The sequence below is a fragment of the Pleurodeles waltl genome, chromosome 1_2 (assembly GCF_031143425.1).
Source record: "Pleurodeles waltl isolate 20211129_DDA chromosome 1_2, aPleWal1.hap1.20221129, whole genome shotgun sequence".
Taxonomy (NCBI): domain Eukaryota; kingdom Metazoa; phylum Chordata; class Amphibia; order Caudata; family Salamandridae; genus Pleurodeles; species Pleurodeles waltl.
The window spans coordinates 978753804-978773563 of NC_090437.1; the positions used below are offsets into that span (position 1 = coordinate 978753804).

General features: G+C 47.0%; 1 protein-coding gene across 2 annotated transcripts in view; it reads left to right on the top strand.

Moving 5' to 3' along the window:
- The window catches only part of SGCB (sarcoglycan beta), a 210123-nt gene that overhangs the window by 69177 nt on the left and 121186 nt on the right, over positions 1-19760 (top strand). For both annotated transcript variants that reach the window (XM_069201429.1, XM_069201438.1), the window contains exon 3: positions 1728-1913. In XM_069201429.1, the coding sequence (XP_069057530.1) occupies positions 1728-1913 (186 nt within the window). The remainder of the gene's footprint in view (positions 1-1727; positions 1914-19760) is intronic.

Below are 19760 nucleotides of genomic sequence, written 5' to 3' on the forward strand. Positions count from 1 at the left end.
GAAAGGTCTTCTGAATCAATATCCTCCAAAACCATTCGTTATGCCTCAATGGGATTTGTCCTTGGTCCTGACTTTCCTTATGGGGTCCCCTTTTGAGCCTATGCATTCTTGCCCCTTAAGGTATTTGGTTATTAAAACAGTATTCCTGGTAGCTATAACATCTGCAAGGAGAGTGAGTGAGTTGCAGGCCTTATCGGTTAAACCCCCTTATATAACGTTTTATGGGGATAAGGTGGTGTTGAGGACCAAGGCTGCTTTCCTTCCGAAGGTTGTTTCACCCTTCCATTTGGCTCAGACAATCACTTTGTCCACGTTTTATCCTCCGCCTCATCCTTCAAAGGAGGAAGAAAGACTACATCGCCTGGACCCAAAAAGGGCGTTGAGCTTCTATATCGACAGAATGAAGGATATCAGGCTGGAGGATCAGCTGTTTGTCGGATACGTGGGCAAGAGGAGAGGAAAGGCAGTCCACAAGAGAACACTCTCCAGGTGGGTTGTTCTTTGCATTAAAATCTGTTACTCTTTGGCAAAGAAGGATCCGCCTGAGGGCATTAGAGCTCACTCCACCAGAGCTAAGTCGGCCTCTTCGGCCTTGGCCAGGGGTGTTCCTGTGGTTGACATCTGCAAGGCCGCAATTTGGTCGTCCCTTCACACTTTTGTGAAACATTACTGTTTGGACTCTGAGGTCAGAAGGGACGGTCATTTTGCACGGTCAGTGCTGCAGGATTTCTTGGTTTGACCATTTAGGCACCCACCGCCGGGCGTGGTACTGCTTTGGGACTCTATTCATCAGGTGAGGAATCCACAGGTAGTTGTATCCATCAGAAGAACGAGTTACTTACCTTCGGTAACGACTTTTCTGGTGGATACATTAGCTACCTGTGGATTCCTCACGGTCCCACCCGCCTCCCCGTTGCCTTTTTGGTCTCTCCAAGCAATCCTTGAGTGTGCTCCTTTTGGTCTTCAAAGTTGCAATACATTTTGCATGTATGATATTTGTATATATGTGTATATTTATATATAAATCTATATATATATTGGGTATATACATGATTCGTATGTATAAATATATTTATTTGTTAAAAAAAAAAAAAAAAAAAAAAAAAAAAGAAAAAGGTTATATTAAATCTACAGCTATTTTATTGCAATGTTGTGTGATTTACAATATTAAGAGATGTTGCTTTGCTCTTTCATTGCATTGGGTTATTATTATTATTCTCATGCACGTAAAAAATGTTGGTACTGTCATCGGCACGTCGGCGAGGACTTCTTATTGCCTGTATGACGTCAGACGGCGTCGCGTGGGCTAGAGTGACGTCCTCGTCGACGTGCAGAGACTAGTAAGAAGATTTCCGTCAAATGCTGGCGCCATGGGAGTATTCATCAGGTGAGGAATCCACAGGTAGCTAATGTATCCACCAGAAAAGTCGTTACCGAAGGTAAGTAACTCGTTCTTTACTCTGTCTCCACTCCTAGCTCAGTCAATTCATCCAATTCATATTTGGTTTCAACGTGATACAGAGCACAATACCACAACTAATCAACAGAGCCTGCCCAATATACACTTAACACATCTTAAATATAAGCATGAAATATTCGATTTTCCATGAGCTGCGGGGTCATACTGTTCGCCATAGTCAAACCTGGTTTTGTTGTGTTTCTGGACTTTTTGTATACTGTGGTTTGTTTTTTTGTCATATTCTGAGGTCTCTTTGTTTTTCTTTTAGATCACGGTTGTGATATGGGTTGTTATACGTATTGGTCCCAATGGCTGTGAAAGCATGGAATTTCATGATAGTGGGCTTCTGCGGTTTAAACAAGTTTCTGACATGGGAGTGATCCATCCATTATATAAAAGCACAGTTGGAGGGAGACGCAATGAGGATTTAGTCATCACTGGCAATAACCAACCGGTAAGTTTTTGTGCATGAAAATAGCACAATGGAAAGGTGCAAAATCAGTAAGCAGAAAATTAATGTATTCACCAGTAGGAAGGCTTATGAATTAATGTGTCCATCATTAATAACACATTAGTAATGTGTCATTGTCACGCCTGCAGCAGGAGAACTGAAACAAAAACAAGATCCTAAAATTCGAGTAATTAAAAAAAGTGCAGCTGTTGTATAGCTACATAGAGCATTCATGAGAAGGGCTAAAACGTGTTTTAGATGTGATTATGGAAATCCTATTAAAGGATTTTTAAATATTGAGTGACACAATCTGTTAGCAAGAATACCGATTTTCTCTTGTACCTAAGTATTTGTACTTGGTTCCTAATTACCAAATCTAGTTGGGTAATTCAGTGCCTATGCCACCCTTTTCCTTATCTGATTGTATCAGAGAAGTCCCACACTGAAGTAACTAAAGAAGCCGAATTGTTCTGCGATCCCCCACTTTGTGAAACTCAGCCGTCTGAAACTGAACTCAGACAAAACGGAAGTCCTCATCCTCGGAAACACCCCGACCGCCTGGGACGACTCCTGGTGGCCCACAGCCCTTGGCACCGCACCAACCCCCTCAGACCACGCACGCAACCTCTGCTTCATCCTGGACCCACTTCTCACCATGACCAAACAAGTCAACGCCGTATCATCCTCCTGCTTCCTCACCCTCCGCATGCTCCGAAAGATCTTCCGTTGGATCCCCGCCGACACCAGAAAGACCGTGACCCACGCCCTCGTCACGAGCCGCCTGGACTATGGCAACACCCTATACGCAGGAACCACCGCTAAACTCCAGAAACGTCTGCAACGAATTCAAAACGCCTCCGCCCGCCTCATCCTCGACATACCCCGCAACAGCCACATCTCCGCCCACCTGAGACACCTGCACTGACTTCCCGTCAACAAAAGGATCACCTTCCGACTCCTCACCCACGCACACAAAGCCCTCCACAACAAGGGACCCGAATACCTCAACCGCCGCCTCAGTTTCTACACACCCACCCGTCAACTTCGCTCCGCCAACCTCACTCTCGCCGCCGTCGCTCGCATCCGCCGCACCACGGCGGGTGGGAGGTCCTTCTCCTACCTGGCGGCCAAGACATGGAATTCCCTCCCCACCAACCTCAGGACCACTCCGCATTCCGGAGGCAACTCAAGACCTGGCTCTTCAAGCAGCAGTAACCCCATCCCCCTAGCGCCTTGAGACCCGCACGGGTGAGTAGCGCGCTTTATAAATGTTTATGATTTGATTTGATTTGATTTAACGAACAGTGGATAACTGGACAAAGTAAATAAAAATACATATGTGTTTTGAAGAGATAGAGAAGTAAGCATTAATTATAAATCAATCATTAGGATTTCTGTAAATCTGTTTATCCGAGAAACACTTTTTTATAATCATTTAAAAAAAAAATTAACATCACAAGGTATCAACCACTGATAAAAAGACAGTTTCATCTCATAAGAATCGGAGCAAGTCATTACATAAGCAGAATCGTATGCGAGAAACACTTTTAGGTAGGGCACCATATTATGTTTTCCTAGAGTGTGGCCAGTACATAGATAGAAGTAATCACATTTTGAATACTTTCCTATACATAGTGGTTACAAAGTTATATGAAAGTAGTCTTGAAACATGCCAGGTCAGTTCGCCACTGACTGTGGGAATCAAGAGATATTAGTCATTCTTTAATTGCCATGTACCTCATGTTTGTGCTTTGAGTGTCTCGTGGTAGCAGTGTTTAAAGTTAGATTTACTCTTAGAGTGTGGTGTGGGATAGAACGCATAGTCCTGCAAGCGTATCACTCACAATAAATAGAATTTTCAAGGAGTGGTATTCTTTGAGTAAAATAAATAGGACGTGATTTCCAGTTCAGGAAATACACTGAGAAAGTTCAGACAGCCTTATTCTTTGACTCACATTTCTGATACAGGAGTGCCTTGCGTGGATGGGTGGGGCAGGAAGGTGCGGGGGAAAGGGGGCGCGGAGGGCACAGGAAAAAATTATTTAAAAAAAACTTACCTACTTTGCTCCCGCACCGCGCTCCTCTCCCGTCGCTGCTGCAGGCAGCCTGAGCAGGCTCTCTCCAGCCCAGCAACTGAGACGGCCGGCCATACACACATGCACTCTGACTCCCTTCAGCTTGTCACCCCCAACGCTCCGCCCCCTTTACATGAAAGGGGCGGCATGGAAAGGATTTTACATTGAAAGGAAAATAAACTCTGTTTATTATCCTTCTCATGTAAAAGGATTTGCAGCGGTTGCTGGGGGCTGAGGCACACCTGTTCTGATAACAGTCGTAGTTACTCTGTTAGTAAGTGTGTGTCTTATTAGACCAATGAGCCATAGAAGCAGGGACACAGTTGCAAAGGGTTTAGCCCAAATTCAAAGTGCAGTGCTGTTTCATTGCCTTACCATTGTCTGTGCCAGCAACCACGTTTCAGCACTTGCAGTTTTTAAAGTGCCAGACTTGAACTAGGGAGCATCGTAGGCACACAAACCTTTATGCCAGTCAGTGCGGCTGTTGTCAGGGCGTTAAGCAAGAGGTGGTGCTACAGCATCAAAGCTAATGCACATGGATGCTCATGCCTCCAGTTAGCGTAACTGCAGATGAAGCCACAGGTGCAGCTACAGTATCTGTGCCACACAGCTCTTGGGTGCAAAGAAGAATGCAGAAGCACTAGGGTCCTCATGAATAGGGTTGTGGTAACTTGCAGAGGCTCTTGGGTATACACAGCTGCTACAGAAGGGGTGGTGGTTGATCACAGGGACTCTTCGGTAAGATCGTAGGTCTGGCTTGGAAGTCCTATATTCCCAGCACTCCTAGCTCTTCAGTTGTACTCGCAGCAGTACACTAGTTGCTGCACTCGGTTCTGGTCCAGTAAAAGAGAAATTCACTATGAGCCAGGCAGTCTGTCACTTTGTTGGGTTCCCAGAATGCAGGACTTCTTCTCATTTATGGTGTGCTTTCCCTGTGGCTTGAGGGCAGAGAGCTAAGGTTTCAGTCTCCAGTTGAAGCCTTCCCGTGCAGAGTTCTTCCAAGTAAAAGATGAGCACTGCATACATGAAAACTGTCAGTGTATATTCAGTATAGTGGCTCCTGGCTCCTCTGGCAGTATAGGATTGGCGGGCAGCCCATCTGTTGGTTTAAACGTGCGACCTTGGCCAAGCTATTGACCACAATTTTTTATCAAGTGTTGTCCCTCCCACACTGCAAGCTGACCTGGTGCAGAGCAGGCAACAAAAAATAATCTCCTTGCTCCATTCAAGCAGATGTGATTTCCATCCAGGCACATGACTGTGACTTTAAAGTGGTTTATCTGCGGGGAAAATGAGAGCAATGTAGAGGACGATGCAGAGAAAATGAAGACGTAATCTCTCAAGATAAATAAACATATGCTGCAGCCTACAATGATAGGGGCTACATACACCCATGTGAACCCGACCTCCCATGTACCTGAGCAGCACTCATGCACATTACATAAAATCATGGTAATAGAACCTCATGACACCCCATGGGGACTTACACAAGTAGAACTGCTAGGTAGTCTCCCTGCAAGTATATAGTAAGAGTGCCTGCACCCCATTAGCACAAAAAATCACCTGGCTCCAACCTTTACTTGTTGTACAATGGTTTTGGCAATCATTTTTACCTATGTTAAAAGGACTGCTACTTAAATTGACTCTTATCATACAATAGAGTCTACCACTCTGTTGGTGAGCAGCACACAAAGTCAGGTAGAGAATTTGTCAGTAGACTTGCGAGATAAGTCCGCTGCACGTGTTAACATACTTGGTCAGTCAGTATGAAATAATGAGATAGTGACATTCCGCCTGGGACTTTCCACTTTACACCATGTTTCAAAATGTGTTGATGTTTGTTGGGCTTTGTTCTAAAATGCTCTGTTTGATGCATGTTTGGCAGTAGGTACACATGCTCTGCATACTCCTGCCATCTAGTCTGGGTCCAGGGTGGTGCAAGTTTTATTTCTTTGAAGAAGTGTTCCAAGTCACAAGAAATAGTGATTCCTCTTCTCGGTGATGTTGCACATTAGCATCAACTCCTTTGTTAAATTTTCTCTCCGCTGTCGTTTTGGGTGGGTGTGTGTGTGTCCACTCCTTCAATCAACTCGCTTTGGTTCGGAACTTTCCAATCTCTTTCTTTCCTTTATTGATGGTATTGTTTTGTTTGATCCTCTTCCATCTTAGGGCTCTCATCAGTTCTTGTTCCATCGGACTGCCCTTCTGTGCCCCAGCGCCCACTCTGGTCTGACTTCCAAGTGGCTCTGGCACCAACAGGAATCTTTCCCTTTCAGAACAGACTCCATTCCATTTCTGTCATCTGTGTCACACCAAGTTCCTGCAACTGACCATCACCTTATGTGCAACTTTTGCCTCTCTGCCAACCATCATGAGGCTGATTGTGACGCTTGCAAATCGTTCCGCTCGAAAAAGACGCTTTGCTGGACGACATCCCGGACATCTTTGGTGAGAAGCATGCGCAAGAGGAGCCTTAGCAGGAAGAGGAGGCTCTTTACATCCAGAACAGTTCTGAGTTGGATGTCGAATTTGACATAGCCACAAGTGTGACCTTTGCTCGGTGCGGGAGTACTGTGGCACATTCTGTCCCACATAAGGTCTCCAAAAAGACATTCTAACCTGTCCTTGAGGTTTCTGGTCTACCACTGCCAACCGGCCATGGTCGAAACTGTAAATCTACTTATGCTGCCCCGCCTGCTTGCTTGGTGCCGAAAGTGGCATCGAAGGCCAAAATCACCATGGGGGCATCGAACCTCTACAGATTCGGACCGAGAGATCGTTTTGGTACCGATCCGAACCTCGGTACCGATCAGACAGCCGTAAGCCTCTTCTTTAGTACCAACCAAGCTCCCAAAGCCAAAGACCTCGGCTTCAAAAGCCTCTGAGCTGAAACCGTCTGAGAGCAGAGATTCGGGTCAGTCTTCCACATGCCCATCTCCAATTGAGCCTTACTGGAGAAAATGGACGTTCGGCAGATCCTGCTCCAGATGCAGGAGGGCACAGGTCTGATTATTGCCACTTCTTCCTCCCCTGTGCTCCCCAAGCAGAAATGTTCATTTCAGGAGGCTCTGGACATTGCTGTTGCTTCCAAGAAACATACAAAGGACAAGGCTACTAGCCCTCTTCACAGGCATTCTCCAACACCTCCTCTTCCTCCACCTCCTCCTCAACCTCCATCCTCACCACCACCCCTCCTTTCCCTCCAGATTCCCCCACCTTACCCATACCAGGGGATTATGCTCCACAGGTTCCCCCTACTCCTACACTGAGGTTTTAGGTGGTCCTCCAGATGACACTGATCTTTTGGATTCATATGACCTGGATCCCATCCTGTCAAATAATCCTGGCTTCTACCCTGCATGCCCCTCACCACCAAAGGACACTGCTTCCTACCAGCAAGTAGTCGCCAGCGCAGCTGCTTTTCTTAATGGAGAGCTGCACTAGGATCCTGTTGAAGAGGATTTCTTATTTGACACACTAGCGGCCACCCCAAATAAACTCATTTACCTCCCCATGCTTCCTAGCATGCTTCGCCTTGCTGATAGTTTTTAAGAACCTGGCTGCCCCCGCCTCATTACACCGTGGGTGGACAGAAAATACAAAGCGGCCCCCTTTGATCCATTGTACATCAGGGCAGACCTGATTCCATTGTGGCTACAACAGCCCATAAACTAGCTAATAGTGAAGCCATTGGGGACTCTTCTCCCCTTGAGAAGGAGAGCAAACAAATTGATGCCGGCGGTAAAAGGGTAGCGTCCAAGCTGCAAACCATTGGCGGATAGCCAACTCCCAGGCCCTTTTGGCCCAGTGCGATCTGGCCCTCTGGAATGAAATAGAAGAACTCTTGCAGTTTCTTCCAGAGGAGCATCAGAAAAGGGGGTCAGCAGATCGTCTCAGAGGGCCAGACCATCTCTAATAATTCTATTATATGTGCCCTTGATGCTGCAGATACAGCCACTTGTAGCATCAACACCAGTATCCTCCTCAGTTGCCACGTTTGGCTGCATTGCTCTGGTTTCAAACCTGAAGTCCACCAGGCAGTACTTAATATGCACTTTGATAAAGAACATCCCGTTGGGCCACAAGTTGGCACCACATTGAACAAGCTAAAAAAGGACACTGACACTGCCATGGCCATGTGTGCCCTAGAGACTGCTCCGCAAAGGGGTTCCTTCTGCCGCCCTGGCTTTAGAGGCTCATATACGTTGTCTGTCCCAGAGTCGTCAACATCACACCCCCGACAGTCTCACAAGAGGTTTTTACTGAGGTTCCTCACGGGGATCTCCCCATAAAGCCAAGCAGTGACTACCTCTACCTTCTCCTTGATCACCTAACACCTGTTGGTGGAAGACTTCAACAGTTTTATTCCATCTGGGACACCATTACCACAGACCAGTGGGTCCTCGCTGTTACCCAACATGGTTATTGTCAGTAGCTTATCAACACTGCTCCCAATATTCCTGCTTGCACTCACAGACTATCTAAGGACACCTAACCCTCCTCAAGCAAGAAGTCCAGGCTCTCCTTCTCAAAGGAGCCATACAGCCCGTTCTGCCAGAACATCAGGGTTCAGGGTATATTCCCTATATTTCCTGATTCTCAGAAAGGACGGCTCACTCAGTCCCAGACTGGACCTCCGACCCCTCAACCAGTACATCCTTTCAGAGCACTTCCACATGGTCACCCTTCAGGATATAATTCCTCTTTTATAACAAGGCAACTTTATGACAGCTTTAGATCCAAAAGGACGCCTATTTGGACATATCAATTCACCTGCACACCAAAAGTACTTAAGGTTCGTCATTGTAGGCAAACATTACCAGTTCAAGAGCCTTCCCTTCAGAGTTATTACTGCTCCCACGTTATTAGCAGTGGTCACAGCACATCTAAGAAAGCAGAACATTCACGCCTTTCCCTATCTGAACGACTGGCTCATAAAAGCCACCATGTTACAATAGTACCAACACCATACCCAGTTGACAGTGGATCTCTTTCACAGTCTGGGTTTCACTCTCAACAGTCCCATATCCCAACTTCAGTCCCTACAGGTTCAACCTTACTTGGCGGCTGTTCTCAACGCAGAGTTTAGTTTGGCGTATCCGAACTCCGCTTACAATCAGAATTTCCAATTCTTTCTTCCCCAGTTCCAAGAAAAACATTCCTATGCAGTTAGGAACATTATGCATCTATTGAGGATGATGGTGTCTTGCACTTACAGCAATATTCATCTCGCCAGTGGTCTGTCACAGGATCACCTTGATGATCTAGTGTTGTTAGACCACCACACTCACCGCACATTGCAATGGTGGAGCTCCAACAAACCTTTCAAAGGGTGGCCTTTTCTAGATCCTGTGCGTCTGGTCACACTGACCACAGATGCATCACATTCGGGTTGGGATGATTACCTTCAAGATCTGATAGCCCAGGTCCTGTGAGATGCCAATCACAAGTCCCTACACATCAACTACCTGGAGCTTCAGGCGGTATTCCTAGCACCCAAAGCCTTCCTTCCTCACCTGTCTCACAAGGGTGTCTTATTCCCTACCAACAACACGTTTACTTACATAAAAAGGGGGGACACAGCCTTCTCAGCTCTCACAACTCTCTCAGACCATATGGAAGTGGGCCCTTCACCACCACATTCACCTAGTGGCGGAGTATCTGCCCAGAACAGACAACGACCTTGCAGACCTGCTCAGCAAGATGCACCAACAAGTCCACGAGTGGGAACTCCACCCACAAGTCCTTCAGTCATACGTTGCAAAGTGGGGAATCCCTCACATACACACTTTCGCCACAGAAGAAAACGCAAAATGCCCAAGCTTCGCCTCCAGGTTTCCACAACCTCTTTCCATGGGCAATGCTTTATGGATGAATTAGTCAGGGATACTTGCCTATGCTTTTCCACCTCTCCCTCTAATTTCATTTCTGGTTCAGCAGATCAGGCAAACATCTCTCACCATGATCCTTGTGGCTCCCACTTGGGAATGTCAACCTTGGTTCACTACACTCCTGGATCTCTCAGAAGTTCCCCACAAGGAGCTCCCCAACAGGCCAGACCTTCTCACTCAACACGGACAAATCAAACATCCAGACCCCAATTCACTCAACCTTGCGATATGGCTCCTGACGTCATAGATTTTGGCTTCCTAGGCTTGCCTGCAGAATGTATAGACATTCTCATGGAAGCTCGTAGACCCAACTACTAGAGCCTTTTTATGCTGCAGAATGGAAACATTTTGCATGCTACTGCCAAACCAAACATATTGATCCCATAAAAGCTACAGTTCAAGATGTTGTTTGTTATTGGCTTGATTTACAATAATCAAATCTAGCCTACACTTCCATTTGGCTACATCTTGCAGCTATGGGTTCATATCTACAGAACAGACAACGTGTTTCCTTGTTCAGAATCCTAGTGGTTAAGGCATTCATGGAAGGCCTTAACAGGTAATTCCACCCAGTGTACCACCTTCACCATCATGGAACCTTAACATGGTGCTCACCAGACTCATGGGTCACCCATTTTGAACCATTCCATTCATGTCCACTTCAGTTCCTTTCCTGGAAAGTGGCTTTCTTAGTTGCCATCACTTCCCTCAGGCGTGTCAGTAAGCTCCAGGCATTAACCTTGGAAGAGTCTTTCTTCCAGATCCATGATTCTCAGTTTCACATAAACCAATCCATTGAACTACCAGTCTTTGTAGGAGGCTGGGTCAGTTTATGGTGCACACCTGTGGTGTGGCACTCTATTCTGAGTCCAGGCAACCCTTAGTGATAGTGAATAGATGTCCCGATAGCAAAAGCTCTCTAGGCATAGCTGAGGCGAGCAGCTAAAGCTTATCCAGGAGGAGTGTAGAGCACTTGCAATATCACAGTAGTCAGACAGTAACTCACTCACAAGAAAGAACCACACAAGTGTTACAAAAATAATGGATACTTTATTATAGCACTACTACTAAGCTAGCATTGGTATATCTCCCTTTGGAGATATATACACACAATATATACACAAAATAATCAGCAGAAATAGCATAAAAAGACACAGGGCCCTATAGGGAGGCCAAACCATATACTAAAAAAGTGGGATGTGAAACAGTGACCTCGACCAAGGTAAGTGTGGTAGTTGGCTAGGGGCAGTTAAGAACACCAGAGGTAAGTACAGTAAGTGACCCCAGCAACCAGGAGTAAAGTAGTTACCCACCCACTTGTCCCATAGCCTAACACAGATAGTACTAGAGTTTGTGGAATTTGGGACCCTTCACAGTGGACCCAGAAGAAATCAGCAAACAAGAGGCTGAATGGAGAGTGCCCCTACCCCGGGATACCCAGAAGACGGGAAGTACCTACACAAGGGACCAAAGATGCAGAGGGGAGAAGGGACTCTCTCTGAAGTCTGTGGATGCCTCTGATTGTCCGGCTGCCGTCACAACCTGTGCACCAGGCCGGTGAAACCCAGGGATAGATTCTAGCCATGGAGGACTTGCAAACGAAGGGGACAGAGTACAGCACCCTTGGAGGTGCCCAGGTGGTACAGATGGCGATGCCCACCCTCCTAAAGGTAAAGTTCCTGCAAGTCAGTGGAGGAAGAAGTCCAGTGCGGGGTGTAGGAGGTGCAGAAGATCCCAGGAGTCACTTACGAGCTGTCCCTTGCCGGTCGCCGGATTGCAGGAGGGTTAATGACCAGCCCAGGCACCAACAAGCACTGGCAAATGCAAGCAGGAGCTGTAGAAGAGTTTGCAGAGTTTTGGGGACCAGCAAGGTCCAGGAGACTCTACCCAGAAGGGGGAGTCAGAGCTGGCCCTCAGCACACAGGAAGGCCAACATAAGTTGATGGAGCCCCATAATTGACCCACAGGCATTGGGCACAGGGAGTCACAAGGAGGCCTTACAAGCCCAAGAAGATAGAAGTCCCACGTTGCAGGAATTGCAGGAAAGGGGCTGATCTTTGGTTTTCTGAGTGCTGGAGGCCTGGGCATCTTGGAGCCTGAAGATCTCATGGAGGAAGAGTCAACAAGCCTAGGCAAGTGCAACAGTTGTGGTGCACAGGAGTTCCAGTCCAGTGGCAGGATCAGGGGTCTACAGTCTCCCAAGTTGGTTAGAAGACGAGCAGGACCTGTGCTGCAGGATCTTCGGATGTTCATAGACAGCAAACCCCCACCAGCCAGTCAACGTTGTCTTGAGGTGCCTGTGGTTGCAGGGGTGTGATGACTCCACTCCAAGGGAGATTCCTTTGTGCTTCCTGGTGCAAACAGAGTCCTTGTGACCCTGGAGGATGCACAGCCTTGGATGTTGCAGAATTCTTGCAGGCTCCGGAGAAACAATGTTGCAATAGGAGCCTTCCCACCAGAGGCAGAGTTGTTTGGTTGCAACGTAGACCAGCAGCGTTCCAGAGGCCAGAGGCAGAAGATGTCTTGCAGAGAGTTCCTTGTAGAGTCTTGCTTGACCAATCTGAGGACCCACCCACAAGGGGGAGCCCTTAACTAACCCTAAAATGAGGTTGGTCACTCTCCCACCCAGCTAAAGTGGTCACGGACGTCATCTACCTGACCTAACTAGGGGTTCCTGCACATCTTATTTCCAAGATGGTAGAATCAAGTGGCCACCTGGCAGAACTCTGTGCATCTCCCTAGGGGAGGAGCTGGACGGGGGGGGGGGTTTCACTCCCCTGTCCGTTGTGTAGTTTCGTGGGAACTGGGGGTTCCTGAACTGGGGCAAACCGTATTATGCAAGAAGGGCAGTAAATGTGCTCTTCAAAGCAGTCTGGTGACACTCAGAGGCCACCCCACCCCTTAAAAACCTAATACACAGGGTGAGGTGGTTACATCTCTTCTTTGCAGGAAATCCTTTGTTCTGCCTCTCCGGCCTGAGCCTGGCTGACCAGCAGGAGGGCAGAACAGTGTCTGGTGTCTGAATCAGTGTGGGCTGGCAGCTAGACCCTGTAAGACTGCACAGGCAGAACTGGGGGATTCTCTAAGGAACCCACAGAGTACATTGTATGGTACAACTAATAATCAGTGTAGTTGCATGATCCCAACATGTTTGAAACCAAACATGCCTAGATTTGGAGAAGCCATTATACTGTTGGACTACTCAGATTGACCAGTGTTCACTACATACCTTAAGATGGCTGTCCACACCTACAGAGTCCAGGAATTGGCCTGGGGTCTGTAGGGGCACCGACATGCACCCTGCCCTTGGGCGGAAGGGCCTACCAGAGAGGTGACTTACAATGTTTTTAGTGTAGTGGTTAGGTTTGGTGGTGAAAGGGTGCATACACCATTTCACACAGGCTGCAAGTCTGCATGGTCACAATTTGCATGGGCTCCCATGGGTGGCATAATAGATGCTGCACGGCCTTGCGGACCCCTGGCATCCCAATGCTCTGGGTACCTAAGAACCATATACTAGGGACTTACATAGGTGCACCAGTATGTCAGTTGTGGGTGTAAAGGGCAAATTTAAGGGCAAGAGCACTGTCACTGGGGTCCTGGTTAGCAGGATCCCAGTGAACTACAGTCTAAACACACTGACGGGCAAAAAGTGGGGGTAAGCATGTTAGAAAGATTATACTTTCCTACAGTCTTCTTCCCACAACCTGACTCTGTTGCAGAAAGAGCCCTTCACACACTAAACGTTAAAAGAGCTCTCATGTTTTACATTGACAGAGCTAAAGACTTTAGAAAAACTAAGCAATTCTTTGTGGGTTTTTTTCCACCACACAAAGGCAACCCCATATCCAAGTCAGGCATAACCAGAGGGATATGCATACAGACTTGCTATGTTAAGGCCAAGAGACCTTTGCCCGTTTCTCCCAGAGCTCACTCTACTAGAAAAAACGGTGCTACTATGGCTTTCCTTGGTAACATTCCCATAGCTGACATCTATAAGGCAGTTACTTGGTCTACACAACACACATTCACAAAACACTAGTGTGGATGTCCTAGCATGCCAGCAAGCTAACGTAAGTCAGGCAGTGCTACGTACACTTTTTCAGTCAACTGCAACTCCTACAGGCTAGCCACCGCTTTGTAAAGGGTCTGCTTTACAGTCTATGCAGAGCATGCTTATCTACAGCCACACATCCCACTGAATGGATTATGTTACTTACACTGCAGACATCTGTTCCTGGCATGCAGTGCTGTAGATTCACATAAGCCCTCCCTTCTCCGCGGATGTCTGTGGCCATTGCAGTTACATTATACTTGTATATAATTGTACATATGTATTTATACATTGCATGGACATCTTTTTCCCTACACTTTCCTGCCCTTCACTCCTTTCTCACCTGTCTGTGGGAAAACAATCCAACAAAGGAGTTGATGCCCATGCGCAATATCACAGAGAGGAGAAGTCACTTGATCGTGTGACTAGGAACATTACTTCAAAGAAAAAACGAGTTGCACCACTCCGGTCCCAACACTAGATGGCAGGAGTATCGTAGAGCATGTGAATCTACAGCGCTATAGGCCACAAACAGATGCTTACGGGGTAAGTAAAATAATCCTTCTGAAGTGATCTATGTTTTGTTTGAGTTGAATTCTTAAAGGTTTTTCCTGGTGATTTAGAACAAGAAAAGTATTTGGGATTGACCGCTCTAAACAGGGCAGATGGTTTGTTGTACTTGGACCGACGGCTTGAACTCCGTCGGGCCATTTGTTTAAGGTTTTCACCGACTGAACGTACAGAAATATTATGGTCCGCCTAACTAAATAGAGCAGACGGACCATCAGTTTGGCAGAGTACCCTGTTAACCATACTCTTAGCCTCCTAATTTCCTAAATACAATGCTCTAACAAAACAACAATTTGACAATCTGGCGCAAGTCTATAGATACGAAAAAGTATCAAAACTATGTTCACATGTTGGCGTCTTCAAGGATATCAAGACATGTATGTCTGTTGCAAAATGTGTTTCGTTCATGATTTATTCAGTGTTAAATTGTGCACTGTGCACAACTTTCTGAAAGTCTTATGCACTCACCATCTGTGGTCTAGTGTATAGACACATACTAAAAGAAGGATGTTATCCAATGTGCTGGCTTAACATACTATTCACATATCTCTTCTTGCCGTGTTGTGAATTGCACCCCAAACCCTGAATCGAGAGGCACATCCAGAAGGATTTCCTTAGCCCCAAGGGGAATTTGCTTATTGTAACCCTTTCAGAGAAAAGAACCGCAACAAGTCAGACAACCAGAGCAGCTCTCGTCTACAGGGTTACAGGGTTATTTGTAATTGCTTGGACCCTTACCCTGATCCTTGAAAAGAAAGTAGTAGATGCACACAGCGCTTAGTATTTATAATGATTGATTGTGTGTTATGGATAAGCGGCACACAAATCTTGTGTGTTAGAATAATGAACATTGTACTGTGTCCTCAGCAGCCATAATAGCCTTGAATATTAGAAAATCCCAAAGCATATTATATTGCTCATCCCTACTGTCTACAGTAATCAGTCTAACTTCTCCATAACCTTAATTTCTCCGGTGTTGGAACTTTCATAGATTGACATGCGTAACACCCCCCTCTAGAACAGAGGCTGCATCCTTTAGATTTTCTAACACACGTCATCTGAAGAGAGTCTCCCTGAGTTATGCTCAGTTATTGTCAAAGTGGTATTGTAAAACTTACCTACTACAGCTACCATGTCTAGAGCTCTGTAGAGCCTGTGGTACATGTAAGAGAAAAGGGCTTCACTCTGAAGAACTGTATTTACGCCCTCTACCCTCAGCATAAGATGAAAGACTCTAAAAGCTGTTGCACTTTTTCGGCTAAAACCTTAAAAGATAAGGAGGGGAGCCGCCTTCTGTCAAAAAGCCAAATCTAAAAAATCTGCTTGTTCTGAAGAGGACAGTGACACTTCGTCGACATCTCACAAAATGTCACTTCACAGAGAAAGGTTGCATGACCAGGTAACCTAAGAGGAATCCAGGAAGGCCTTGAAAAAGACTCACCAAGATTCTGTCAAGGACAGTTATAAAAAGAAAAAAAAAGACAAAGGGGGTCATTCCGACCCCGGCGGGCGGCGGTCGCCGCCCGCCTGGCGGGAACCGCCATATGGCTGCTCCGCGGTCGGAAGACCACTGGGGCCATTCCGACCTTCCCGCTGGGCCGGCGGGCGCTAACATTGTTAGCGGTGGCCCGCCGGCCCAGCGGAAGGCGGCCTGCAACATTGAAGCCGGCTCCGAATGGAGCCGGCGGTGTTGCAGGTGTGCGACGGGTGCAGTTGCACCCGTCGCGCTTTTCAATGTCTGCTACTCAGACAGTGAAAAGCATGCTGGGGCCCTGTTGTTCCTGGCGGTAAAAACCGCCAGAAACAGGGTAGCGGGAAGGGGGTCAGAATCCCCATGGCGGCGCTGCTTGCAGCACCGCCATGGCGGATTCGCCCAGCCGGGGGAAATCCGGCAGGAAACCGCCGGACCCGGTTTTCTGACCGCAGCTTTACCGCCGCGGTCAGAATGGGCAGGGAAGCACCGCCAGCCTATTGGCGGTGCTTCCGTTGCCCGCGGCCCTGGCGGTCTTTGACCGCCAGGGTCGGAATGAGGGCCAAAATCTCCCCAGAAACCAGCAGGCTTGAACTTACTACTCCATCTGTGAAGTCTGGAGTTCATCCTTCAAAGTTCGCCTCTGAACCGTGAACAACAGAGCCAAGAGCCGCTTTGAAAAGCCCAACGACGACCTCCTCACTGTCAAACACCATCATCACAATGAGGAAAATCACCACAGTGATGTCAACAACAGCGTTGATGACAACATTATTGACACACCTTCCATAATATCATCGACCTCCATTCCGTTGACAAAAGCATCATCAGCAAAAGCAATGTCGACGACACAAGTACAACTGTTGACGTCGACCCCCTCCACAGTGGACCCGTTAACGAAGATAACATTGTCAGCGTTGAAGATGACAAAGGGCTCGGCGACGATGTCCTCTGACACCGTCGACTACATTAAAAGTTGCAAAGAGTTTCCTCCTCCCAGAGCACACTCCTCTCAGCAAAACTATCTCCTCTCTCTCCAAGCCACCTACGGATGTGGAAGAGGCGGATGATAATTGCCCTTTCAGAACAGCCCACAGCCCCTCAGAACTCCATGTGAAGTGTCAGGATGAGGAGGAAGAGCAATATTACGAAGATTATTATCAGCCACAAACACGATATTCAGAGAGACCCAGACATCATGGAGAGCATTTCCAGCAGTAAGAAGGTATGGTACATATGCCTCTATCATTATCGCAAGACCTTCAGGGGATGTTGCAGGTTTATCAAGAGGTTTCCGGAGTCTGCAAGACCAATATCACCTGAGCAGTTCAGTGTTCCACCTCCACATTCATCACCAAGAACTCCAAGGCCTATCCCGCCATCCTTAACACCCAGGTTGACTCCTGCATCTAACATTGCAGTGCCTCCTAGAGAAGATCATTTGAAAGCAGATGATGATGATGAGGCATGAGATATTCCTGACGATTGCTACCACCAGGAATGGAATGACTATCTATTTCCTACCCATCTCCACTGGCTCCCCAACCAGTGGGTTCTCCTTTGGATGAAATAGGAGAATTCCACAACCTGGTGGAGAGAGCTGCAAAGAGGTTCCAACTTCCAATGTCTGTCAAACAGTTGGACTGCTTTCTATATGATTTTGAAAAGCCCGCAAGGAAGTCAGTGCATGCCATTCCCATAGCGGACTACATGTGGGAAGAAAGCACGATGATTATACAAAACCCAGCTATGTTGGTGGCCGTCTTGCCACGAATAGACAAAAAATACAAAACACCAGAGAATTCAGCTGCGTGCTTAGTGGGCCACCCAAAGCCAGACTCAGTTATTCCTCAAGCAGCTCAGCGCCGTTTTAGAAAATCATTCTATGCCTGTCTTAGCCCTGCCGGATCAAAAGGTTCAGGTGTCTAGACAATATTGGTAAACAATTTTCATCAATGTCCGCCATCCCAGGCCCTGCTGCTAATTCCCTTGTCATATTGGGCCAGTACGACCGACAAATGTGGTCTGATATTGGAGCACTAATAAATCTTGTGCCAGAGGATAGAAGATCAGAGGTGAAGAGAATCCTTCAGGAGGGAGATAGAACATCCTCTGAAATAATTGATTGTGTGATGAACATAGGGCTTGATTTAGCTTTCGGCGTATGGATTACTCCGTCACAACGGTGACTAATATCCCACCCACCGAAGTATAAATCCCATTATTTCCTATGGGATTTATTTTTCGGTGGGCAGGATATCCATCACCTTTGTGACTAAGTAACTTGTCCGCCAAAATCTACATCAGGCCCATAGTCTCGACTAGAGTTCAGCAGCTGGCAGGAGCTGCAGTTTTAAGGTGGCAAAGATAGCGAAAAGCAGCCTCTTTACAACCTGAGGACTAATCATAAATCCTGGACATGTCTTATGATGGGGAAATCCTTTTCGGTAAGCACATCAGTGAGGCTTTACGGGCCATTAAGGCAGATATGGACACTGCAAAGTCCTTGGGAACCTTGCAGTTTCAAAATGTGCCCTTTCGAGGAGAGCATGCAAGGAGTTTCTCCTCGTATAGAGGAGATTATCAGTGCTTTCAAAAGCCCTTTCAGCAACAATACAGGCCACCTTACCAGCAGCAATCTTATAGTCCACCACCAGCCTACAACAAGCAAGGGCCTAGGTGGAAACAGACCCCTCAAGGTAGAGAAGCCAATAAAAAACAGTGACCTCAAGTGTCGGCTGCACCCAATTCTGCACCAGTTATGTGTGCAAACATTTCCAACTTCTCCCAGCACTGGTGGCAGATAACAGCAGGCTGTGACAGCTTCCCTTAAGAAAAGTGGTTATCAGGTATTCCCATACTTTGACGACTGGCTGATAAAAGCGCCAACGGGCCAGTCAAGCGTTGGAAGCCACCAGTTTGCCTAACATTATTCAACAAACTGAGTCTCACTGTCAACCACCAAAAATCATCAACTCTTTTTGTCAACAAGGAAAACATTCCAGGGAGCAGCTTTACACACCATCCAAGACGATGATTTTCTATTTCAAGACAGGCAGCAGATGCTACAACACTTAGCCCAAAGCAATTTATCTAAGCATCCAAGCTTTCCTGCTGAGGATAGCAGGTGCCTCAGTGTTTGATCACATAGACCATACCACCTGCATGCATCGTTATGCCTTTCCGGGGCACCTCAGGAAATCTGGAACTGGATAATGGCACACGAGATAACACTTGGAGCGGAACTTCCCAGAACAAGCAACCTCTTAGTGGACACACTAAGCAGGATAGAGAACAACTGCCACGAATGGGAGCTGGATAAGTCTGAGCTAGACAGGATCTTCTCTGTCCGGGGCAACCGAACACTAGAACTCTTTGTAACAAGTGAGAACTGAAAATGCCAGTTCTATGCAATTTTGGTATCCACATCCAGGGTCGTGGGGGGATGCCTTTTGGATCAGATGGTCCAGGATCTATGCATACGCTTTTGCCTCAGTACCTCTTAAACCAAAGGTTCTCAGCAAAATGAAAGAGGAGTAGTGTTGCATCATCCTGAGAGCCCCCAGGTGGCCCAAGCAGCATTGGTTCACGGAGCTGCTCCCACTATCTGAATCCAACCATGTTCACCTGCAACCATCCGAAACAATTTTGACGATGAGCCAAGGCCAGGTCCTTTATCCAGACCGACTTCTCTCCACTTATGCGTATGGCTCCTGAATTCCATGAATTCCAGGATATGAACATTCCTCAGGACTGGAGAGACATTCTCTCAAAGACAAGAGCAGAGGC